Source organism: Sturnira hondurensis, unplaced genomic scaffold (assembly GCF_014824575.4).
Source record: "Sturnira hondurensis isolate 20B ecotype Veracruz unplaced genomic scaffold, ASM1482457v3 Scaffold0009244, whole genome shotgun sequence".
Lineage (NCBI taxonomy): Eukaryota > Metazoa > Chordata > Mammalia > Chiroptera > Phyllostomidae > Sturnira > Sturnira hondurensis.
The window spans coordinates 4,661,325-4,688,106 of record NW_028081875.1 but is presented as its reverse complement, the minus strand read 5'-3'; the positions used below and the strand labels follow the sequence as shown (position 1 = coordinate 4,688,106).

Genomic DNA, 26,782 nt, shown 5'->3' with positions numbered 1-26,782 from the left:
GTATGGTTGCCTTTTGTGCGTCCCCTGCTGGGAGTTGGCCTGCAGGGAACTGGACTGCAACCCAGGTATGTGCCCTGACTGGGAATCGAACCGAGATCCTCTGGTTCGCAAGCCTGTGCTCAATCCACTGAGCTATGCCAGCCAGGGCCTGCTTTATGAAGCTTTTGACCTGACTCATTTACTTTCTTTCCCTGGTGTCCCCCCTCAGCCATCTCTACCATTCTCAGGACAGGTGACAGGGGCATCTCCTTGAGGCACAGTCCCCTGGACTCACATATTCTCTGGAACACATGTTGGGGAGCATACCCTGTGCCTCTACTTTTATGATCTTACCCAGAGGGAAGAAGAGGGCTGTATTTTATTTATCTCCCTGACTTCCTTCTCCGTCCAGTCTTGGGACAATAGACTTTGTTATCCACATGTGTGCCTCAGAACTGTCATTTAAGGCATCAACTCTGACTTTTGGTACTCTAAAGTCAGGCTTTTCTGAGAGTCAAAAATCAACGTACTGTCTTAAATGAAAAAGCAGGCAAGTAACCTGCTTGCTCTCTTATAACAACATATCTGCCCAATGGTCCATGTCTCCTGGCTGCTATCTGTGGGGTCAGGAGGGGCCAAAAGTCAATAGATACTTGTTAGAAATGAAACACATCTGTTAATAGGAAACAGTACCCCACCTTGAGTACAACAGTAATATACACACATATTGCCAGACCATTGGGGCTGACCAACTCTCTCTGGCCCATGGAAGAATGATAGAGACATAACTCCATCCATTATGAAGTGGTTTTACATCAATTGTTATGAAGTGTTACAAATCTAATTTTTAGGTCTTTTCATGAAAGCTTTTAGACATTATATATGTTAATAAATTCTAGTTTTAAATACTAGAATATGCTTTCTTGGAAGAAAAAACCCCAAGGACCTAGAGGTTTTACATTCAAATTGAGTTCAGGTGGTCTTTGGCCATACCACCCTGAATATACCTGATCTCCCCTGATCTCGAAAGCGAAGCCTGGTTACTGCTACATGGGTGGGAACTCAGGTGGATTAAGTCTTTCACAACTTAGTAATTTTCATAAAGCCATTTGAGTTTAGTTATTATCATTATTTGCATACTCACCAAATCTGAAGGGAAATGGTATTTGTGTTTATCAGAGGCAAAGTGTTAAATGTAGGCCTTGGAAACCAAAGTACCACTATCTGGAGGAGTGGTCTTTAGTCCTCCCTGCCAGTTTGGCCCAGGGACAGGGGTTTGCCCACGCCATGGGTTACCCCTATTAGAAAAGCAGCTTGTAGTCCTCAGTCCTTAGTCCTCATGTGCTGTTTTCTGGGGTCAAACCTCTTTAAGGAAGTATAAAAACCTTTACCCTGTATATTGCCTCAGGACCATTAAGTTTAGTCAGGATTACTGATATCATGATCTCCATAGTAACCAACTTAAAACAAGAGAAAGAAAACAAAAAAGGATGACTTAAAAACAAAAAATAAATAAAGTATAGAAATAGAGTGGAAGCCATAAAATTTTTTTGTTGCTACTTGTTTGAGATACCAAACATGACTCAACTATAGTGCAGGCAGGTTTGAGCCATTCAGGTGGTTGAAATACATGGTAACAAATATCAGTTATACACTATACCAGTGCTCCTACTTCTTGCACTCTTCAATCATGCCCCAACTTTTATTTTAATATAATTCATTGCATTGAAATGATTACCATGGTAGTTGTTATAATTGAGGCTTTATGGTAGTTTATGTATTTAACCAAAAGGAGCTGTGCTTCCAGGGAACTAGCCCCAGCCCCAGGCAGCACTTTCTGGTCACCATAGTGAAGCCCTGCTGGTCAAATCCACCCCATTGTCACTACCGAACTTTCATGCTCAGTGTAGTACTTCCATGAAACCAGAGGTAATTGTTGATTTAAAAAATTGAACTGGGTATTATCTATCACAAGTTATAATTTATGAACAGGTCACAAAGATGGTCTGATTGTTTCCTCTGGAAGTACATACAGTTGACAACTGTTTTATTTGTTTACCAGACAGCCTCACTCCTCACCCACTGGGTCTTGGGTCACTGTGTTGGTAGGACAGTGGACAGTGGTCCCCCAAGCCATGTGACTTCTAACAACTCACCACTCCCTGCAAGTCACCAATAGAGACAGACACATAGATAGGTACATACCTGGGAGGTATGATTACCTCAAAGGCAGGAGCAAATGCCAGAGATTGAAAGAGTTTGGGCTGTTGGGCTCAACTCTTTGCCTACTGCCTTGCCCATGCCCTTGACTCTGAATCCCTGTTGTCTTTTCAGTTGGAGGCACCTGCCTCTCCCTGAGGATATTCCTCCCTCTTCCTCATGAGGATATTTGTACTGTCTCCCCTTTCCCTGTGTGTTCTGCTCTGTGGAAGCCATTTGCTCTGGAGGATACTGCCTGGGTCCGAAGAAACACTGCCACCACTCAGAGCAGCCATGCTGAGACCCAGGTTCCCTTGAGAATGAAGAGAGATAGAACACAAGTGTCCTGGCTTCTCTTACCCAGCTGGCCCACCTTCTCAGGACACACCCTTATTGGAGTGTACATAGTGGCCACAATACACCAGGCTCAAATTCCCAAAGAATATTTAGGCCCTGAGTAATCAGATTTTTTATTTGATGTTGTTATTTAACTATGGACTTATTTCAACTATATAGAAATATGCATGAACATGATGAAAACACGAAGGAAATATATACAAACAAATATAGTTATGTTATAGTGCTAGTGTTAGGGGAGTTTTTAAAAATGTTTAGACTATTATTGCCCTTGTGAAATAAAATATAACAATGCATTATGCAATGCATTATTACTATTTAATTAGTTTTGTTATATTTCTTTTCAAATAAAAATGCTACAAATAAAAACAAGCAAAGTCAGGAGAAATATTAATAATAGTTAATATTTGTTAAGGGTTTTTCAAAAAGATTTTATTTTTTATTTATATTTATATTTTTATTTATTTTTTAAATAATTTTTTTATTTAATTCTTGTTCAAGTACAGCTTTCTGTCTTATATTCCCAACCCTGCCCGCCCCCCACCCCATGCTCCCCACCTCCCTCCCATTTCCGCCCCTGACCCGTGGTTATTGTCCATGTGTCCTTTATACTTGTTCATGTGAGTCCATCCCCTTTTCCCCTATGATTCTCTCCTCTCTCCCCTCTGGACCCTGTCAGCCTGTTCCGTATTTGAGTGTTATTGGTCATATTTTGCTTGCTTGTTTGGTTTGTTTAGATTCCTGTTCACGGTGAGATCATATGGTATTTGTCTTTCACCGCCTGGCTTATTTCGCTCAGCATAATGCTTTCCATTTCCATCCATGATGTTGCAAAGGGTAGTAGTTCCTTCTTCCTTTCTGCAGCATAGAATTCCATTGTGTAAATGCACCATAGTTTTTTGATCCAGTCATTTACCGATGGGCATCTAGGTTGCTTCCAATTCTTGGCTATCATGAATTGTACTGCTATGAACATCGGGGTGCATAGGTTCTTTTGGATTGGTGTTTCAGGGTTCTTAGGATATACTCCTAATAGTGGAATTGCTGGGTCAAAAGGCACATTCATTTTTAGTTTTCTTAGAAAATTCCATACTATTTTCCATAGTGGTTGTACCAGTCTGCAATCCCACCAACAGTGAACTAGGGTCCCCTTTTCCCCACAACCTCTACAGCACTTGTTGTTTGTTTCTTTGTTTATGATAGCCATTCTGACTAGTGTTAAGTGGTATCTCATTATGGTTTTAATTTGCATCTCTCTGATAGCTAGCGATATTCAGCATCTTTTCATGTGTCTCTGGATCCTCTGTATGTCCTCCTTGGAGAAATGTCTGTTCAAGTCCTCTGCCCATTTTTTAATCGGGTTGCTTGTCTTCTTTGAGTAGAGTCGAGTGAGTTCTTTGTATATTTTGGAGATTAAACCTTTGTCTGAGGTATCATTGGGAAATATGTTTTCCCAAGCTGTTGCTTCTGTTTGTATCTTGATACTGTTTTCCTTAGCCATGCGGAAGGTTTTAATTTTGATGAGATCCCATTTGTTTATTCTTTCCTTTATATCCCTTGCTCTAGGGGGCGTATCAGTAAAAATCTTGCTGCATGGAATATCTGAGATTTTCTTGCCAATGCTTTCCTCTAGGGCTTTAATGGTTTCACGGCTTATATTTAAGTCTTTTATCCAACTTGAATTTATTTTGGTGTATGGTGTAAGTTGGTGCTCAAGTATTTATTTATTTTTAGAGAGAGGAGAAGGGAAGGAGAGGAACATCAATGTGTGGTTGCCTCTGGCACGTCTCCCACCGAGACCCAGCCTGCATCCTGGGCATGTGCCCTGACTGGGAATCAATCCAGCAACCCTTTGGTTCATAGGCCTGCACTCAATCCACTGAGCCACACCAGCCAGGGCAACATTTGTTAAGTTTTATATGGGAAAGGTACCATTATATATTATTTTTAAGAATTCATCAGTTTCCCCAAGCCATCTATGATCTTTCTGATAAACCACACAGGTTTCAAACCTTATCTTCTAAAATGTTTCTGATGAATCTGTCTGTCTCTCTCTTTCTTTCTCTCTCACACACACACATGCACACACACACAGAATATGCACAGCCACCATCAAAAATTGGCCCTAAAGAAATGCTCAAATTTCTCATTTCATATACATTTACACACAATCAACTCCCAGAGGGCAATGGCTTACAAGAGCCTGATTCTGGAATTTCCTGTTCCTCACTCTTGCCTCTCCTATCCAGGTTGCTCTGCCAAAACCAAGTGGGTTTGTCATTCCCTGAACCTGCTTCTCTTTCTGACCACATTGTTTGTCCAGGTGTTCTGTTCTTTGTCTTTAACTCTCACATGCACCATAGTTTGGACCTGCCTTTCATAGAATCACTCCCTGCCCTTGCATGAACAGTCTCCTTTGCCCTGAATCCTTCCTCAACCCATGGGTCCAGGGCCTGTTCCTGGTTAGGAAGTTTGGAGATAGAGACTGAATTTATGTCATTTGTTCCATTAGTATTTATTGTGTGGTGATCCCATGGTGAGGTCTGCTCTTGGCACTGGGGCTGCAGTTGTAAAACATGGGCAAATTGCTGCTGACTGGTGCCTGCACTCTAGTGGGGAAGTCTGATAACAGACAGGCAGACAAGGATGCTCCATGCTAGGTGGCAGCAAGAAGAAAGCCCAGCAGGGAATGGAGAGTGAAGGACAGGGGTCAAGAAAACTTCTTCAGTAAGAGTCATTTAAGCAGAAGCCTGATCTGATGGGGCAGAGGGTTGGTGTGAGGGTGGGAGGAAGGAGCTGGTTTCATATCTTCCTTCAGACCTGTCAGAAACCCAGCCTGCCCCTGGGCCTGCTCCTGGCCCCTGTGTGAAAACCCCCCTCTGCATGGGCATACACCTGGTGGATGTAGCATTGATGCTTTGGGTTTTATTTCACTTTTTTAAAAATTCGTTTTTAATCCTCACCTAAGGATATGTTTTTATTGATTTAGGGAGAGAGAGGAATGGGGAATGAGGTTGAGAGAGAGAGACACACACACACACACACACACACACACACATTCATCAATGTGAGAGAGAAACATCGATTTGTTGCCTCTCTATGTGCCCCAATCAGAGAACAAACCTGCAACCTTTTTGGTATATGAGATGAAGCTCCAACCAACTTAGCCAGGGCTATTTCACAATTAAAAATTTTTTTCAAGCAAAATTTGCATCAAATGCAATTAAAACATTTCAAATTATGTTCTTAAAACAACTCCCCTTTTTTTCAGTCTTGCATACCTTGCTCAATGCAGAATCAGAGTTATGTGTGATTGTGACTCCCCTTCAAATGGCAATTTCTATTTTTAATAAAGAAAAAAAACAGTGGCCTCAGATAAGAATTTAGAGTTTTAGGAATCCAAATGTTTGGAAAAAAAAGTTAGGTATTTTACCTAGATGGCAATTGGCCTCCCAGGAATTCCTGGGGAAGGCAGTGTAACTGTTTAAGAAAAAGTGACAAAGTAACTGCTATTTTGAAGGCTCTACTTAACAGATGTGTAGAGTATAGAAGTATGTATTATTAAATAATTCCTTATAATATGCTCAAGAATAAGCAATTCGTAAGCCTGTTTACGTTCTTACCATCTGGGTGCATTCTGTCACCCATCTGTTTCATGTAATTATGTAATTATCAATATAAGGAAAGAATAGGTGATATAATTAACAAGAAAAACTGAGCCACACTAAGAGTAAAATGACATGCATCTGTTGAATTGCTTTTGTTTCTCTTCCTGCATTGTTCACTGTTTTTTCATTTCACAGTTGCACTCAGGCTGTCAGCTTGTGGCACACCCTCAGGAGAGCTGTTTTTGCTGTGGTGCTCTCACCAACCCCCTCTAACATGTAGTATAAGGGGCAGAGTGATTAATAAAGTATAGAAACTGACACAGCTTTGAAAGAAATGAGCAAGGCCTTCTGGGGGTTATTCCTTGATTTTCTACCCTTGATAGTCATTTCCAGAACATGTAATATAACAGCTAGAACTCCAAGAAGTATTTAGATTAATTAGTGACAGATGGAAGGACAGGACAAGTGTGTGACCTCTTCATAGGAAATTAGCTAAACAAACTGCTTTACAAGAATTTCCATACGTGGTTGCTTTTGTTTTAATGTGCAAGCTCAAGTGATAAGTTATTTCATAATAGTGCAAGAATCCCAGTGGGTTGGGTTAGCATAACTCCCATTAGAGGCGATCACTGGAGTAGTTCCTTTGTGTGGTGGATACTTGTGGGCACACAACTGGAACTTGGATGACTTTCTCACACCATGCTATGCCCCCACCACCACTCCTCACTACTTAAGGACAGTTGAGGGATGCACTTGTGTGGGGGCGGGGGCATCACAGCAATCTCTCCATTCCTGTGAGCCCCACCCCCATGCTCCAATGGATTGGTGCTCCCCGAAGAGGTTCTCCCCCATCACCTGAAGAAGCTGGCATGTGAAGAAGGAAAAACTTCCTAGACCCATGTAGCTGACAATCACTATTGAAGAAAAAACACTGAAATCTCAACACTTTCTTCCACTGATTCAACCTTCAGAGGCTGGGCTCCCATGCAGGCCTCCTGACAGGTTCTGCAGACCCCACCACCTGACCCCTTCCCACAGGGACAAGCCTTTCAGAGTGCTCCTCTGGGCTCCCTGTTTAAGATATGTGCCTTGGAACAGGGATAAAGCTACAGAACAGCTCTCAACAAGGAGTTAAATCCAAGTGCTGCATAACACTATACAAAGCTGCAGGACAACTCTCACCAAGGAATTAAAGCTCACTCACAAACTTAAAATACAGTCATTTTTTTGACTTCTGCCTAAAACTAATGTTTTAAAACAGTGTCACTCATTAAATATTAAACTTACTGTGTTTCGTCTAGCTAGGTGATCATTTTGTGTGTTGACGTGGTGTTGTTTTAAAAATGTGTCCTCCTTACAGCATCCCGTGACAGAGCCTTTTAGCAGGTAGTCTAGGTGCAGACTTGTTTGCAGGTTGGCCTGCAGGAGGAGGCTTGTAATAGGGCAGCGTCGGCTTCCCTTCTTCATTGTTCTGTGTCCAGGAAGAAAATAAATGACTAGTTCACACCTAGTTTTTTCTTTTCTTCCTTTGAATCAAACAGTATTCTTTGATAAATCATTCATAAAGAAAGCTAAAGCAAATAACCATTCCTAAAACTGTCTATATTTTGAATTATTTCCATGAAATTTTTTAAAGCAATGGATACCCATAGACCAAGCTTATAGGAGAAAATTACTGGGTACCCTGTATAATTTTAAAGGAGTCAGTAGTGGGTACAAATGTGGCTAGATTACTCAAGGGATTTGGTTAGTTTTACTTTATAGTTGTTTCCTTAATTCAAAGTTAAAATGATTTAATTGCAACCATAACTGACTGATCCATTAAGAATTTAAAGGGAATAATACTATTTGATTCATAAAGAATCTTTCATTTGTCATTTCTAGTTTTGAAAGGTTTTAACAATGATTTCTTTGTCCAGAAACATTTTAGTTTGTATTTTTAAATATTTCAATGGAAGTTCTATAGAGTGATTAACCCTCAATAGAAAAGTATTATGAAAGAGCTCTTTATATACATATTATAGTCAATTAAAAAATAAAATTTAAAAAATCTTTGTACTCTATACTGAACCATATTAAAAATCATTAAAGCTTAGACTAACTGATTTTCATTTAACCCTCAAAAGTGGCATTAATTTTTAAAAGTGGTAACTCTTGCTTAAGATGCTGTTGTTTCTGTGTGATGAATGTTTAATGATTCAGTAGTACATGCATGGCTTAAAATCCATTATTTATTGCACCTTCACTTGCCTGGCAAAGGTGATGATTTTATAGCCCCAGCAGTCATGCAAACACATTTATACCAAACCAGTGACTGATAATAAATTTCCTTACTGTAAATGTCAGTGGGTTTCATGTGTTGCTGCCATTACATCTTGTTTGGAAGCTGAACTCTACACAGTTATGGGAGGCGCCAGATGGTATCATTAACACAAACACTGGGACTGTTTGCTGCTGACGTGCATGTGAGAAATTAAAAGTGCGGGGCTGTCTTTGCACTGAAGCATGATGTCAGTAGTACACAGGTATAAAGACAGGTCCATATACTTGCCTGTTCCCTTCCATCCCACCAAAAGGATTTCAGGGAATTTTTTTTGGAAAATAATTTTGCATTGAATATATACAAAGTGAGCAAAGGGGAACAGTTCAAGGACTCCTGGTTGATTTTTGTACCTTAGACATCCTGAGAGTCACCCCTCCCACCCCATAGGTGGTTCCCCCATGAGCAGCAAACCAGCTCCCCTTTTAGGCCTCCCAAGCATGGCATGGCCATTTAGCTAAGCAGGATTTATTGCCATGTGGGTCTGCTGTTGTTGTTTTATAACTTTAGGTATTTTTAAATAAAAACTTACTATTTTAGAAAAGTTTCCATTAAGAGTATAGAATTAGTGTTTCTAAAAAGTGCTGTCAAAATTGTCAGGAACCGGTTCAAAGAATGAGGAGAAGAAAAAGAGTAGAAATTATCGGTACCAATTCTTTTATACAATGGGCTCTTCTTTTCACAAGAATTAGCAGTGGAACAAAGGCCTTTATTTTCCCTGCTCTGATGTGAAATATCTGAATGACTGAAAATAGCCTCCTGTGTTTTACTAAAACATATCTCTACTTTTGTTCTGCACTGGCCACTCCCATTTGTTGTAGTTCAGCTTCCTTCCCCTAAGGTTTCTGCTAAACTGACTACCAACCTCTCTTTTCATTTTAATTTAAAAAGAAACTGGATTTGTTTTATTTTTCCCTGCAAGTCATCCCCTGATCCAAGAGGCTATCACATTGATTCCGACCAGATTCCTTTGAACTTTGTTTTTAGTCTTAGCATTCTCTATAGGAATTTTCAGAAAGGCATATTATTCTTTTAAAACAATCCATGTGCATTGCTCTTACAAAAGCTGAGGAAGCCTTTTGGTATGCAGAATTTTAAAGTCATAAAAGAATACAAACCATTGTTTGCATTGAGATGAAAGAGATATGCTTACTTTCTTCAGACTAATTCAGAGATACAATTGGATGTCAACAGAAATAATGAGCCTAATTGAAAAAGTAAAACTGCATAGAGGCACACCTTAGAAATTAAAAGTAGAGTCATGCATTTTATCTATGGAATAACATTCACTAGGACAGAAGTTCTCATGAAAATGAGTTATTTTCTTTGACCGCTGTCATTTTTCTAGCTAAAGAACCAGAGGCCTAAAGCAGCAGTGCAAACAGCCACACAGCAGACCTGAGCAAACAGCTCATCCCCTGAGGAATAGAAAGTTCTTATCTTCCTCTGTGCCCAGAGATGGGAGGTGGCTGTGTGGGCATAGTTGGGCCTTGGCTCTCTTTCTCTCTCAGCCTTCTCTCCTGACTCTTCTTCCTCCCCTTGAGACCTTTCTATGTTTGCTTCCCATATTGCCCATGCAGGACCATTCTGCCTTCTCAGGATATCATCTGAAAATGCAGGTATAGAGATAGATTTGTACTTCAGTTGCATGTGTCATACCCTTCTAGACCTTTGCACTGGCTTTTCCCTCTTATCCAGAAAGTTGTCTCCCTTGTCCACCTGGAATATTTTACTGATCCTTCTAAATCCAGATCAGGTGTCACTTTCTCCAAGAAGCCCTCCCTGACTGTCCTAGATCAGCTGCATGTCAGCTGATTCCATGACTTCCCAACTGAGTCCAGAAGAGCTGCCAAGCTCAGCACAGACTAAATTGCTGTCCCAGAAATCATTAGGTAGACAAATGCTTGTTCTTTTAATCCACTAAATTTGGGATTGGTTTGTTATACTGCAATAGCTTCCTGATACACTGCTCATATTACATACTGAATTTTACTTGTTTACATGTCTATCTCCCAACCTAATAAGAATTCCTTAAAGACAGAAATGAGGACTCATTCTTACTTCAGCACTTAGGTCAGTGTTTTGCATATGATAGATGTTCGATATGTATTTGTTTAATTGAAATTGTTGAATTAAGCTCTGTGTTAAAGTTTTAATGCTAGAATTTTAGACGTGAAAATACTGAAAGTGTTATCCTAAGGTGCTTAGAATCAATCCAGATATCCCACCACCTTTTCCACCAGCAAGATGCTAGAATATCGTACTAATTTGTGATTTTAAATAATATGAGTCAAGTAACTGATTCTGCAAACTATTTCCCTGCCTTTTTCTGTGTGCTTACCCCAGAGAAGTAATTTCTCCAGTTTACAGCCAATATTGTATTTAAGATGATATATAGAGGGCCCAGTAGCTGAAATGTAACAGACAGGATTCAGTTAGTGTGATGCAAGGGCTCAGAGGACATTTCTGTACACTTGACACTACTCTACATGGAAAAGATTTGGAGTCATTTGAGGGTAACTTGGTACACATGCTAGAAAGCCTTAATTTGGGATCAGTGAATTTCTACATCTCTGGGAAGCCAACAGTGAATCTCCCTTGCCAATGTTTGTGTATTGCATCAAAGCAATCATATATTTTTTTGTTTTTTTTTAAGATTTTATTTATTTATCTTTAGAGGGGAAGGGAAGGGAAGGGAAGGAGAGAGGGAGAGAAACATCAATGTATGGTTGCCTCTGGTGTGTCCCCTGCCAGGAACTGGCATGTGCCCTGACCGGGAATCGAACCACGATCGTCTGGTTTGCAGGCCCCCACTCAATCCACTCAATCTACACCAGCCAGGGCTCAAAGCAATCATATTTTTAATGGACACGTAAGCTACTTGTTTGGGCTGTTATTTAATTAAAAACAAATGAATTAATTACATTTATCAAATCTAAGATGCTATCAATTATAAGATGTACCTTTATTTTTTTTAAGATTTTATTTATTTATCTTTAGAGAGGAAGGGAAGGAGAGAAGAAGAGAAATATCAATGTATGTTTGCCTCTCATGAGTCCCCTGCTGGGAACTGGCCTGCAACCCAGGCATGTGCCCTGACTGGGAATCGAACCCCGATCCTCTGGTTCGCAGGCCCGTGCTCAATCCACTGAGCTACACCAGCCAGGGCAGATGTACCTTTATTTTATGTACCATTAAGGAAACAAAAATGTGATCAATTAAACTATGATACAATATTTTAACGAGAGTCCTGAACAGAATATGAATGAATCAGTCATGTAAGTCTTATTGCTTTCAAATTTCTTTTATAGTTTCAGAGAGGAGAGGCAATTTACATTTCCTTCAAATGCATTGTTCCCTGTGTGATGGGGAAAAAATTTTTTTCATATGTCTCAGTAACAAAATGTAACACTGTTTCATCTACTTGTGGGTATCTGCTGTCCTTTATTTGCTCCTATAAAGCACTCAATTGTTGCATGACAAGAAAATGTGGAATTATAGCCATTCCTCCAGTGACTAATATTTGCCACACTAATATCAAATTTGCACCCCGCTGCTCAGTTTCTGAGCTTTTATGGGAACACAATAAGTGTTCATTTCAATGCCAGATCATGCTGTAATCTTTTTGAAGATATTGTCAGCAGCAGTTTAACTGAACATGTGTTGTCACATAATGCACATCACTCTCCAAAGTGATGACAATGAATAGCCCTGATCAAGTCACCCATGCACTGGAAAGGACAACTATGCCACTACCTGGCTGACCACATATTTAAGATGACATTGACTGTGAGGCTGATTTCAGGGGTGCTAAGATGGAAAGAAGGTACTCACTAGAATTGATAAAATTCAGTGAAGCCACTTAACTAAACTTCCAAAACACTTTTTTCCTAATATAAATGTATAAGAATGGTTGCAAGTGAATGACAGAGTAGAATCATTTTAACTTTTTAAAATGTGCAAAATACTGGTAAGAGCCAGGTGGTGACTATGGGTTTGGAGAGATGGAGTTGATAAGAGAAATATTTTAAAATATTGACATTAAAGAAATTTATGTATTGAATTGTAGAGGCTTAAAGGAACTATAGCAAAGTCCCCTGGTTCAAAGTCCCTAAATCCATTCCTTTAGCCTTAGTAATGAAACCTCATCTATACATGCATGCAGCTAAGAGCATATACTTCCCACCTCCCTTGCACCTGGTATGACCATATGACCCAGTTTTGGCTCCTGAGATAGAAGTAACTGTTGGAATGGGGATTCTGGAAAGGCTGCTTAATGGGAGAGGCTCAGCTGAGAGGAAAGCCCTTTTATTCTTACCTGCCTTCTCTCCCTGCTGCCCATAATAAGAATATAATATCTGATTCCCAGCAGCCATCCTGGGCCATCCTTGAAGGTGGAAGCTTTGAACTAGGATGGGGAGTAAGGCAGGTAGAAGTAAGGCACCCTAGGCCTTTGGTAAGTCTATGGCACTGATTCAATAGTCCTAGACTATATGTTTCCAGATTTTTTCTTTTTTTTGCATAAAGGAGAAATTATCTTTTATCCTGTTTAAGGTACTGTTTTCTGTTTAAGCTGGGTTTTCTGTTAATATGCAGCCAAGGTCGAACCTAATTGATAAAGGAGTCCTCTTTCTTCAGTTAGGGTTCCATCTATGTGAGTGAATGGCACAAGAGTCTATTAAGTTCCCACTGTTTGCCTGGGATAATATGAAGAATGTAAAGGAATTAAAGGCATCATAGTTCTTTTAAGAAAATAACAATCCTTCATGGGTAATATTACTAACAATTTTACAGAGGCAAACACTTTCCCAACATTTAATGAGTGCCTGGGGTGTGCCTGATGCAATGGTGGGAATGCTACAGTAATCAGATCCTGCAATAACCACAGCCAACTTTTTGCCCTTTTAGCACAATTTTGAGTATGCTATTTACCAAGTTAAGAAAGCAAGCAAGAAAGTGTCCTTAAATCATCATTACTCTCAGAAGATACAGCAGGTGGAACAGTATGCATTTTTCTAAAGTGCTAGAGCTACAAAAAGTGTTAGCATCTCCCTGTTCCCCAAAAGAGGAAAGTTGAGAGACTCCTTCATAATATGAGGCTCAAAACCATGGCATCTTCCAGACAGCCTTCTCATGCTCTGCTGGGAGAGCTGATGGCATTCATATGATACTTTGAGCCTTTTAATTAGTTTAGCAGAAAGGCTTTTCAAAGTTGCATTTCATATCTGTGGAAAAGATTTTCAACTTACTGATTCTTTTTTTAAGTATATTTTATTGATTATGCTATTACAATTGTCTCATTTTTTCTTCCTTTTATTCCCTTCCATCCTGTACCTGCCCTCCCACCAGCATTCCCCACCTTAGTTCATATCCATGGGTCACACATATAAGTTCCTTGGCTTCTCCATTTCCTATACGATTCCTAAACTCCCCATCTGTTTTGTACCTACCATTTATGCTTCTTATTCCCTGTACCCTTTCCCCCAGCCTCCCCTTTAACCTCCCCACTAATAACCCTCCATGTTATCTCCATTTCTGTGATTCTTTTCCTGTTCTAGTTGTTTAGTTAGATTTTTTTGGTTTTCTTTTGTTTTTAGGTTTAGTTTTTCATAGTTCTGAGTTTGTTGTCATTTTACTGTTCATAGTTTTCATCATCTTCTTTTTCTTAGATAAGTCCCTTTAACATTTCATATAAGGGATTGGTGGTGATGAACTCCTTTAACTTGACCTATTCTGGAAGCACTTTATCTGCCTTTCCATTCTAAATTATAGCTTTGCTGAATATAGTAATCTTGGATGGAGGTCCTTGCCTTTCATGACTGTGAGTACTTCTTCCCAGTCCCTTCTTGCCTTCAAGCTTCTTTTGAGAAATCAGCTGATAGTCTAATGGGAACTTTTTGTAGGTAACTGTCTCCTTTTCTCTTGCTGCTTTTAAGATTCTAGCTTTATCTTTAATCTTGGGTAATGCAATTATGATGTGCCTGGGTGTGTGCTTCCTTGGGTACAACTTTGGGTCTCTCTGAGCCTCCTAGACTTCCTGAAATTCTATTTCCTTTGCCAGATTGGGAAAGTTCTTCTTCATTATTTGTTCAAATAATGAAGAAGAATTTCTCACTCTTCCTTTTCTTCTCCTGGCACCCCCATGATTCAGATGTTGGAACATTTAAAGTTGTCCTCGAGATTCTTAAGCCTCTCCTCATTGTTTTGAATTCTTGTTTTTTCATTCTGTTCTGATTGAATGTTTTTTCTTTTCTTTCCTTTTGTTCCAGATCATTGATTTGAGTCCTGGTTTCCTTCCCTTCACTGTTGGTTCCCCATATATTTTTCTTTATTTCAGTTTGCATAGTTTTCACTTTCTTCTCCATTTTGTGACCATACTCAACCATTTCTGTGAGCATCCTGATTACCAGTGTCTTGAACTCTGCATCTGGTAGCTTGCTATCTCTTCATCACTTAGTTCTGTTTTTAGATCTTGGATCTGTTCTTTTATTTGGGCCATATTTATTCTTCTAATAGTGCCTATTACATTTTAAGGGGCAGAACCTTAGGTATTTGCCTGGCCGGGACAACCCAGGTCACTGTGTTGTGGTGCTGTATCTGGAGAAGTGGCCAGAGAGGGAACATTGCAGCTTGCTAGGCTCTTGGCTTACTTTCAGTCACTTCCGCTGCTACTCACAGGCAAATCAGGCCCTTCTGGTACTGACTCCCAGATGGGTGAGCTTCTGTACATTCTAGGAACCTGTGGGTCTCTTCAGTGAACTCTCCTGTGAGAGTTTCTCGCACTGCTGCAACCCCCACAGATTTTTACAGTCAGAGATTTTGAGGCTTTCTTTTCCTGCACTGGTACCCTGGGTTGCATGGTCTGTCTCACTCCCCAGTTGTTCCTCCCTGTTTATCTGCACTCAAATAGGGGACCGCCTGGTCTGCTAGCCACCTTGCCATGCACCCTCTCTGACCCAGCTGCCTCTCTCCATGCCTCCTACTGGTCTGGATAAATGTTTCTTTAACTCCTTGGTTGTTGGACTTCCAAACACTTTGATTTTCTGGCAGTTCTGGTTGTTTTTTGTTTTTAAATTTGTCGTTGTCTTTCATTGGTTGTGCAAGGAGGAAAAGTGTATCTGTCTATACCTCTGTCTCAGTCAGAAGTCTCCAGTGTCTTGGTTGTTTTTTAAGTTTCTATAGCTTCTTACACTTTATTTACTTGGTAAATATTGCAATACTTTGCCCCACAGAGGTCCACTTGTGAAATTGAAACTGACACTGACAATTATAGCACTATTAATATGTCATCTTTTTCTGATCAAATTGGGAAGCAGAGGGCTTTTCAAAAAGAGAGAATTAAAAAGCATAGGTAAAAAATTACATTTGTAAAGCAAAAATAAGCTTATTAAAATTTTCAGAAATTCAGCTCATAATGTCTTTGAATCTCTCCATCTTCCATTTTTCTTGCATTGGCCGAGCTCTCTTTGAAGTCTTTGGAAGCTTTCTGTAAGAAAAAACATATACACATGGGTGTGGAGCTGAAAATTGAGCTCATTGTTTTGCTCTTATAAAATGTGTTTTTCAAAGATTTGCCTTTCATATTGCAGATGGGAGAGAGGATGTGTAATTTTACCTTGTGTAACATCTTTGCCTGAAGAGCTCAAAGTATTTGTAGACTTTTTTAATGAATAGTTCCCATGTTTGCCTGCTGAGGAAGGCAGAGGTTTGTGTAATTTACTTCCATTTTACACCTGAGGAAACTGATATTTAAAGAAAAGAAGCTCAGAATTTCATCCAGTAGAAAAACTAAGAAAACCAGCCCAAACCTTGCCACCAGACTAATGATGCCAAATCTAATGATCCTGGAGGATAAAAATGATCTCCAAACACAGTGGTATCATTAGAAAAAAATCACCATATATATTGTCATGTTCCATTTTAGTATAAACCTTGCATTTATTAGATAGAATTGTTTTTAGTTATTTTGGTTTTCTAGTTTACTAGCCTCTTTGTAATTTTAGTAACTTCTGATTTTGATAATGTTTTTATAGTCATTCTAGCTCATTCTAAGTACATAGGCGAAACCAAACCATTAGAAACACAGAACTCACATATATGTATATCAGATAAAGTTACATTTTGACCAATTTTTTTGTACACACTGCACAGCTAGCGAACATGCATAGAACTCAAAACTATATATTTGACATCTCTTCATAAACATGTGTGAATTATGCCATAACTCAACTGAGCATGTACATCAATATCATTTTTACTAAAAAGATAACATTGAATCCTAAGTAGTTCTAATTATATCTAAATCATTTGGTCATTTAAGCAACTGGAAAACAATCAACTAAAATAATTTAAATTGGGGAGTTCTGGCCAAGATGGAGGCATAGGTAGAGAAACTTCACTTCCTCACACAACCAAAAGGAGGATAACAACCAGTCTGAAATCAGTAAACAACTAGAAGCGCCAGAAAATCAAACTGCATGGAACTCCAACAACAAAGGAATTACGTAAAAAATCAACCAGAACAACCAGACCAGTAAGGCGGCAGACTTCGTGGGCTGACTCAGAAAAACCTCTGCCATAGGGGGGTTGGGGAGGGACCTTGGGGGCAGGGCTGCCTGCCGAGCTTGGTGGACTGCTTGAGAAGGGTTGATATAAGGGGACTCAGAGATGGCTGTGGGCTACGGTGGTTGCTGCGGTAGCAGAAGCTCCCAGTCTCATGAGAGTTCATTGGAAAGTGGGTCAGCCACACTGTTCCCTCTCTGGCCCTTCCCCCACAGGCAGTGCTCTAGTGTAGCAAAGAGGGTTGGCCTGCCCTGGTGAATACCTAAGGCCCAGCCCCCTTACAACACATCAGCCATGGCAAGATAAAGAAATATGGCCCAAATGAAAGAACAGAGTAAAGCCTCAGAAAGAGAGCTAAGCAAGGAGGAGATAGCCAGCCTATCTGATGGAGAATTTAAAGCCCTGGTAATCAAAATGCTCACAGATTTCATTGCACTTGGTCAAAAAATGAAAAAACAAATGAAGGATACCCAAAGTGAAATAAAGCAGAATGTTCAGGGGAACGACAATGACAGGAAGGATACTAGGACTCAAAGCAATGATCTGGAACAAAAGGAAAAAACAAACATCCATCCAGAACAAAATGTAGAGACAAGAATTTGAAAAAGTGAAGAGATTTTTACAAACCTCTGGGACAACCTGAAATGTTCCAGTATCCAAATTATAGGTGTACCAGGAGGAGAAGAGGAAGACCAAGAAATCAAAAACTTATTTGAACAAATAATGAAGGAAAACTTCCCCAGGCTGGTGAAGGAAATACACTTCCAGGGAGTCCAGGAAGCCCAGAGAGTCCCAGAGAAGTTGGACCCAAAAAGGAACACACTTAAGACACATCATCTTCAGTTATCCAGGATTAAATATAAAGAGAGAACCTGAAAGCAGCAAGAGGAAAGGACAGAGTTATCTACAAAAGAGTGCCCATTAGACTATCAGCTGATTTCTCAAAAGAAACCTTGCAGGCAAGATGGGGCGGGAAAGAAGTATTTGAAGTCATGAAAGGCAAGGACCTACATCCAAGATTACTCTCTCCAGCAGAGCTATCATTTAGAATGGAAGGGCAGATAAAGCGCTTCCCAGATAAGGTCAAGTTAAAGGAGTTCAGCATCACCAAGCCTTTATATGAAATGTTAAAGGGATTTATCTAAGAAAAAGAAGATAAAAAAACATGAACAGTAAAATGGCAACAAACTCACAACTATCAACAAATGAACCTAAAAGAAAAGAAAAATAATGAAAACAAAAACTAAGCGAAAAACTAGAACAGGAACAGAATTAGAGAAATGGACATCACATGGATGGATTTCAGTGGGGAGGAGGAAGGGAGGAATGCGAGGAAAAGGTACAGGGAAGAAGGAACATGATTAGTAGGCATAAGGTAGATGGGGGGAGAGAAAAAATGGTATGGGAAATAGAGAACTCAAAGAACTTATATGTACAACCCATGGATGTGAACTAAGATGGGAGGGAATGCTGGAGGGTTGAAGGGGCAGGGTGAAGGTGAGATAGAGGGGGGAAAATTGGGGAAAACTGTAATAGCATAATCAATAAAATATGTTTTTAAAAAACTTTACCTCCTTGGGCAAAAAATAATAATTTAAATTGGTAGAAATTATGTCAACATCCTTTAAGAAGGGCTAATGAAATGTAAAGTTAACATATCTATTCTTTCAACATTTATTGAATGTCTAAAATGATGGCAGGAATGATTCAGATAAAGCAAAACAAAACAAATACCTCAAGAAACAAAAAGATGTAGTTCTTGATCTTAGGAAACAAATGGAGGATGGCGGCAAGCAAACAAAATAAATTAATAAAAGTGACAGAAACCTTTCCAATGGCTCGCTCATTCACAATGAACAAAGTATTTTGTTTCAGAAGTTCATAGGAAATTACAGATACATAGTTTAAAAATTAAACACATGCTCATTTCAATTCCCTATTTTCTCAACTCCCCTCCCCTCCAACCTGACCTTTCTTGTTTTTTCCCTCAGAATCCTTGACACTCTGTCACCTTCCATCACATACAGTTCAGCTCTAGAATTTCCTAAAAGGCGTCTCCCATATTATCATTCTGTTTTCTCTTGTTTAAGGGATAGGACTTAAGGTTTGTATGTTTAAACTCATTATGAGACTCATCATCAATTGTAAAAAGTCAGCTTACACACCATGATATATGGTTTATTCCTTCTTGCTGGAGTATATATTAATTTCTACTTTTAAAATCATCTGTAGGTAGAAAAATGCTAGTGAGTATCATTAGAAAAGTAGAATCATAAATGTCTTAATGGACATAGAGTTAAAAATTGGAGTCCCCATTCATCACTGGTGTGGTATGTAGCCAACTAATGTACAGAGTCTCCTCTACTTTATCTTTGAAATGATTTGTTATTACAAGGCATATATAACTTTTTTCTATAAAATAAGTCAATAGATAAGGGTCATACTTTAATTTTACTATTAAGGAAATAAAAAACAAAGGCAAAAACCCCAAACAGGATCTCCAATGCATGGGGCATTTTTGGTAAATGCTGAGACCAAGAAAAGGAGGCTTGGACTGGCCCCAGAGGGGTCAGAAGGCCTTCTATACACATTTTTCTTTACCATGAAAACCTGCAGTTTGAAAGAATGTAAAGAAAAGAAATATTCTGCTTTCCTTCACAAATGGCCTGTGCTTCCTCATACAGGCAAAATAAACCCTTTTGAAAGCTACGGATGCAGTCTTCATTTGCAGTGTGACCAATAAACATTTCCAGGCTGGCAAAAAATTTTTTCAAGGCATTTTAAAGCCATCTATCATAAATAAATAAGCAAATAAATTCCATCTATTCTAACAAAAGAAAAATGTGGGTTTTTTCAGGTCACTTCATCATACCTGATGATGAATATGTTTTTAATTAAAGCCTGTGCACAAAATTGGGCTTACTGAGAGTCATTGTGATCACTCCCCAGAGACACCCACCATCAGTGGTACTGATGCTAATTCTTGACACCCCAAGGCCACGTTGTGTATTCAGTGGTTAGAGGGTGATTTCTGAGGCCTGGCAGCTGTTGGTGTGAAAGCTATTGTGTGGGAAACAAAAGCCATTCTGTCCTGCTACCCAGCTGCCTTGGTATCATTGATATAGGAACTGTTTCTGAAATAGGGTATGATTCTTTACCAGGGAATTTCATTACTGCCCATACACTTCTGGACAGCAGAAGGGGATGTCTGAACATAGCTCCTATGGAAAGAATCTTGGGCTGTGACCTCTGTTAAGATGTTTGCATTTTAATTCTGTTAATTATACCCACAATTAGATGCCATCATACCAACAACTATGCTTCCTAACTTCCTTTCCCTAAACCACCAGACCCAAGGCTGGCTAGAGTGAATTTTTGCTGCCAGCCTGCTTGTCTTGGAAATTAATCAGAACACAGTATATAGTAGCATCAACATGTACCAGTATTAACTAATTTTCTCTCAGAATTCCTTATTGACCTGTCCTGGGAAATTTTCATAGAGCAGATCAGAGTGATAGTTATTTGAAGAGCAGACACTTTTCACCCAAATGGTATACGAGTATTCACTATTATGACTATTTAGAAAAAGTACCAGTTTACAAGGTTTTCAGTTGTGTATAAAAGAAGCAAACTGATCTAACCAATCAAGGAAATATAGCAGGTGGTGTCATTCTCCCCAGCCATTCCTCCCTCCATCCCTGGGCTGTGCCCTTGCTTTGTGATTTTAATGTTCCTCTCACTATAAGTGAATCTGCTTCCCCATCTCATGGAATTTGGGCATAGCCACATAACTTTTGCTTTGACTAAACTGAAGAACTATTGCTTCTCATTTTTCACACTTCTACCACTGCCTTGAGAAGAACACTCCCCAGCTATCACCCATCAAGAAAGATAAGAGAGATAAGAGGCCAATCTGGAATCTGCAGGTTGGAGCCAAGCCCAGGTGAATCCAGCCTACTTCCAACTGACCTAGCATTGCATGAGTGAATAGGTGATAGTTGCTTTAAGCCAATGCTTAAATGTTTTAGGATGGTTTGTTATGCAGCACTATTGTGGCAATAGCTAACTGATATTTATTGCTCATGTAACTGATGAGTCCAAAGGTAGTGTGGACTTCAGGTAGTGTTTGAAAAGAATTCCTGTTCTATTTCTCTGTGATTCTCTTGAGACTTCTTCAACTTAGGATGGTTTCCCTCTTGCTGGTATGTTGACTACCATTTCAGGCTTCACATCTGTACCCCGTGCCATCTGAAAGGCAAAAGCCTTCTCTTCTCCAGCCAGCATACAAAAGTCCTGGGCTTCTCTATGATTAGGTCAGAGTAGATCATGTGTCTCTCCTGGGCCAGTTGTTGAGTATGGAGTTGTGGGATTATTTGACTTGGTTTATGTCAGTCAGAGTCCTCTCAAAGATGGGATTGGGCTCAGTCTCTTCCAAAATCTATGGTGTGCTTCATTAAAGATGGGAGTGGGGGTGGAACAGATGCTGAGAGACAGGAGGAGTGTTATTTATGGAGTCTAAAATCTCCAAACTTTGTTTTTAATTTCTATTCATAAATAATTTTGCTCAAGACATTTTTCTACCTCTCTGTTGATAGACTAGCTAGAGCTAGAGAGAGGGGATTTATCTCCTAGAGATAACCTGTTACATGGGAAATGACAAAGCATGTGGCCATACCCATGCCACTTTACTCACTGGAAGCTGAGAGACAAGCTTTACATAGGACTTTCTGTTACCTCACTCTAGTCCCTACTCCTTGTATCATAGGATTTTAAGAAAATTAAAAATAGGTTTGGTTTGGTTTGTCTTACTAGAATTGAAAGATCTCTGACCTAGGGGCTGTTACTGCTGCTGTAATGAGAATTGAAGGGTACTTTGATAAGGATGTCATTCCACTGGCTTCTGACCTCCATTGTTTCTGATCAGAAGTCAGCTAGAATTCTTGTTATTGTCTAGATACATAGTAAGCATCAAATTTAAAAATGTGTTGAATTAATTAATTAAAAACAGAAACAAAGTCTCTGACAGTCTAATGCTTTTTCAAGAATATCCCAGCACCTCTTTGAAAAACCGTCCTTTGTACATTTAATGCCTCCTCCCTCCCCACTTCACACCAAGCTTCACTAGGAATGTGAATTAAACAAATTATCAATCCAGATAATTTTTGCAAACGTGAGCATTAATGTGATTGTTAGTTATATTCTGTGCTTCTAAGAGTCCTCCCTAAACAACCTTTATCATCCAACATCTTTTTTTTCATTTAACAAATATTTACATGTCATTCTATAAATATTACTGAACACCTGCTGTGCACAAGGTGCTGTGTTAAGGATGGAGAATTGAATAAAAAGTAATGTTTGCCTTCAAGTACTCAACTATTATAATTGTTGTTCAGTTTCAAGGAAAACTTGGACAGTGAGAAAGACTTGAGACTTTTCATGAAACTCTACATTCTCAGAAAGCAAAGTGTTTGTCTTTTTGTGCAATTATTTATCTTATTGTCTCTAATTATAAAGCACCTCAATTCTATATGAAACATCTATCAACATTAGGACAAAAATAATCCAAAGAATTTTGATGTGAACCAGCCTAGGTATGAGGTATATTTCCATTTCTTACATTAATGTCATAAAAATTTCACCATGGCTGTGCATGGGCACTGTTCAGTTTCACTTTCTGATAATGTGCTAGTTAAATACTTCCACATAATTTCCAGTTTGAGAGTATAGATTCAGCTACATTTTCTTCAAGTCCCTCTTTTTGCATTTTTTTCCAGGTGAGTTATGCCTTGAACCATACAAACAGAAAACTAACGCTGGAACCTAAAATAACTGTCAATGCCAGGATTGTTGTGGTTGGTGCATCCAGTGTTGGAATTTCCTTCCTAGAGACATTGGTATTTTGGTGAGTTTTTTACTTTATTCATTTGTTTTTAAAGGGGCCTTTTCTTCCTCACCTGAGAGGGTCGCTTGAAAAAACATACCTGAGTTTATCACCTCACCCACCTTGAAATAGTCTAGACCAGAGATTGGCAAACTGTAGCCCCCTGGTCAAATCTGGCTGGTTGCCTACCTGCTTTTGGAGATAAAGTTTTATTGGGTCACAGACATATTTATTTACCCCTGTGGCATTTGTAACTGTTTTCTTGATACAACAGCAGATTTGGGTAGCTTCAACAGAGACTATATGGCTTTTAGTGTCTAAAATATGTACACTCTCATCCTTCCCAGAACAAGTTTGCCAACCCCTATTCCAGACTTGTGTTTCTCTTGTTGGCCAGTGCATAGGCACCATGTGGAGCATCTGTGACATTTATAGGGGTTTCTTTCAACCCCTGCATTTTGGGTGCCAGGGAAAAAAGTAAAACCCTGCAGGGAAGACTGACACTTGCACTTCTCTTTGATGCTTGCTGTTTTCTGTTAATCCCAAAACACTAAACAGGTTTTTCCTTTCAGAGCCTATTTTCTTGGTAGGTGGTTCTTGAGGTTCCTCAGCTTCCTCTGATTAGCTCTCCATACACTCACTGAATTTCAGCACCTCCTTCACAGGAAGAGCCCTGGGATATTGTCCAAGAATTTTGGCTTCATAGCCTGACATCACTATCATCTGATATGGAACCCTAGATGTATTGCTTAACATCTCTCAAATTCGGTTTCATCATTTATTTTTAAAAGTGTCATAGATATTTTTAAAGACCCTGACTTTAGGGAACTACAGATGGCTGAATTAAAAGAATCCAGCTTTTTTTCAGATCTCTTGTTCAGGTTTATGTGAGAAACTTTAGCTACTGTTTAAAACTACAAGTGCTAAGAGGCAAGCAGAAGATGGGTAAAAGCGGCCCCACCATGATTTCTCCAGAAACCAGCAAAACTGTTCAGGGGTCGGACAAGGAAAGGGTTGGAGGAAATGCTGCCAAAGGTACTTATACCTGGTTGATAGAGAGGTGAACTAATCCCACATGGTCATTTTGCTCATATAATATCACAATAACCAGATAAAGTTTTTTTTACTTTCCAGTCAATTTGTTCAGTTATTTGAAACACATCCTCAGTTAACTAGAAATAAATTGAATGCCATTACTTAAATTAGGAACAGAGTTCACAGGACTTAAATATTGTGGTCAGTCTACATTGATCTTTTATTGCAGGAAGGAAATAAAAGCACCCAGAAATATCCATTTTCCTCTGTGTGCCACAGCATAGTTTGAGGATTTCATTTGTTCTAATGGATCTCTTTTTTTAAAAAAAAAAATTATATAATAATTTTACTCTTTGTACAAGTTGTTTGCATAGAGAGTATTCATAACATTAAACATGAGTTTTAAAGGTTGTATATAATTTTTGTTGCTTAATTTCACTTATACTACATATCTTTTGAGAAAAAGCCTTATTTGAGAATTCCTCACATCTTGTGAGGATTAAATAAAAGCAAAATGTCATCTTTCCCATGTCAAAACTTCATGTGGTGGAAAAACTCCAATATCATGTACAATGACATTAATAATAAATCATCTTCAGTTCAAACTTTAAAATGATTATAAAGAGTTCAAAGAAAAGAAATTTTAGAGAAAAACCAGAAGCCACCTAAATGTTGTATTCTTCCACTGATCTTAATGGAGAGTATTTAGTACTGAAAATGCACACTCTAGTGAGCACAGGAGTCTAGTTGCTGACAGTGCTGGGAAAACCATATTCTTATGTTACATCAAGTTGTCAAAAATTTGTTAATGAAATTGTTACTGTGAAAACCCTTACTGATAAAATTTCAGAATTATCCTTGTATCTTTTGAGTTTATTCTATGATAGTGATATTCAGCTTTGGCTTTGGCTTTGACTGAACATGGCTATCATTCATGTGCATTCTGTATACCTCTATTATCCAGAATATAGAAATCAGTGTTTTAAAATGGTAAGAAGGATTCATAAACTAATGGAAAAAATGAGCAACAGATATAAACAGGCAAATCACAGAAAAGGAAACCCAGATATGATATGCAATTTTACCAGCAGTTAGAAAACATAAATTAAACAGTATTGAGACACCATTTTTATACTTGTCAGACTGGAAAATTTTAAAATTCTGAAAATACCACATCGGCATTGGCAAGAATGTTAGAATAACTGAGATTTTTATATACTGCTGGTTGGAGTATATATTGATACTACTTTAGCGAGCAACTTGAAATTTTGTTGCTTGTTTTTGTTTGTTTCTTTCCTTCTCACAAGTTTTCTGATGGATCTCTTTATCTAAGACTGTGAACAGTAAGCTGTTTACAACCATTTCTGAAGGACGAATTATCAGGTTGGAGTTGTGAAATTATAGTAGTGAAGAACTTATAAACAAGCTTTAAATTTTTTTTTTATTTTGAGAGATATTTATTAAAGCTGCAGACAGTAAAACAGAAGGACTTGGGATAGAAGAAGAAGCAGGAGTGAGCCTAGGCAGTGCTCTGCTTTGGCTCCCTAGAAACATTGAAGGAAAAAAGTAAGCCTAGGTGCGGCAGCTGTTGGCTCACTAAAAAGTCAGAGAAAAGGGAGCCTTGGAGACAGGTTCAGGGGATTAGCCAGGGACAAGCTGCCACTGTCCACTGCTCCCCTGGTTGCAAATCTCTGGGGGATCCTTAGAACTTAGGGATAAAAAGCACACCTGAGAGAGAAGAAGCATGTGAGCATGCTCTGGGAAGGGAGAATGCCAACAGATCTTAAATCTTATTTAGCTAAAGCCCTGGCCAGGTAGTTGAGTTGGTTAAAGTATAGTTCTGATACCAAGACTGGGTTCAATCCCTGGGCAGGGCACATACAAGAATCAACCAATGTATACATAAGTGGGTCAACGAATTCTCTCTATCTGTCTTATCTATCTGCCTCAAATCAGTTTAAAGAATCTTAATTTAGCTGTATACTTAGTCACTATGTTTTGTTTAAGTGATTTCATTAAGACAAATACATATAATTTTCTCTTTGTGGAACTAAGATTTACTAAAGACACATATAAATTTTAATATCAGTACTTGTTTGATTAAACTCCTCAATTAGGCAGACTTTTTAAAAGCATTTTAAAGCACTCATAATTCTCTATCATCATTACACAGATTACATACTCTAAAAATAGATTGGTATGAGTTTACAGATCTCTAATCCTTAAGAGAGGAAACAGTTTTCTCATTATTTTCTCTAATTATTTTAAATTAGCAATTTCTATAATAACCTGCTGCACATCTTACTTTACCAGTTTAACTGCCACTTGAACTAAAGTTTAAAAATGATTTGAGCTGGAATAAAATTGAAGAAACAGTTTTCACCAAAAACTGATCCCCAGTGAAGATAAAATCGATGTTTTGGAAGCAAGATTCAGAAAAATCTTCTTCCTTCTGCTCTAGCACTATGTTATCTATGTCAGCCGGGGCACCACAGCTCCTGGAAAATTTGAGGCCCTGGACAGCAATCAGTTTTTCCAGAAAGTCTGCTAATTCTGTCATCTGGTGACAAAAGAGATACAACTCTTTGTTCTTATTGGCATGCAAAAAAAATTACAAAATGCATTTGGTCTCCTCTTCAAAGGATACCAATTCCAATCTTTGTGTAAGTCCCGTGCCCTTGTCATATCCTTCTTTCCCTGAGTGCCAAGGTGATACTGGGAAGCTGATGTGATTACCCAAAGTCACCAACTAGTAACTAGAATGTTGGAAGATAATATTCAGGGTGATTTTTTAATACAATATTTTATCATGTCCTCAGGTGCTACCATCCACAATTACAT

The 26,782-nt window shown here is 38.8% G+C and overlaps 1 protein-coding gene across 1 annotated transcript in view; it reads left to right on the top strand.

Annotated features, from left to right (window-relative positions):
- CFAP61 (cilia and flagella associated protein 61) overlaps window positions 1–26,782 on the top strand; it is a 354,812-nt gene that overhangs the window by 195,282 nt on the left and 132,748 nt on the right. The window contains exon 16 of the mRNA XM_037057020.1: window positions 22,800–22,927. Coding sequence (XP_036912915.1) covers window positions 22,800–22,927 — 128 coding nt within the window. The remainder of the gene's footprint in view (window positions 1–22,799; window positions 22,928–26,782) is intronic.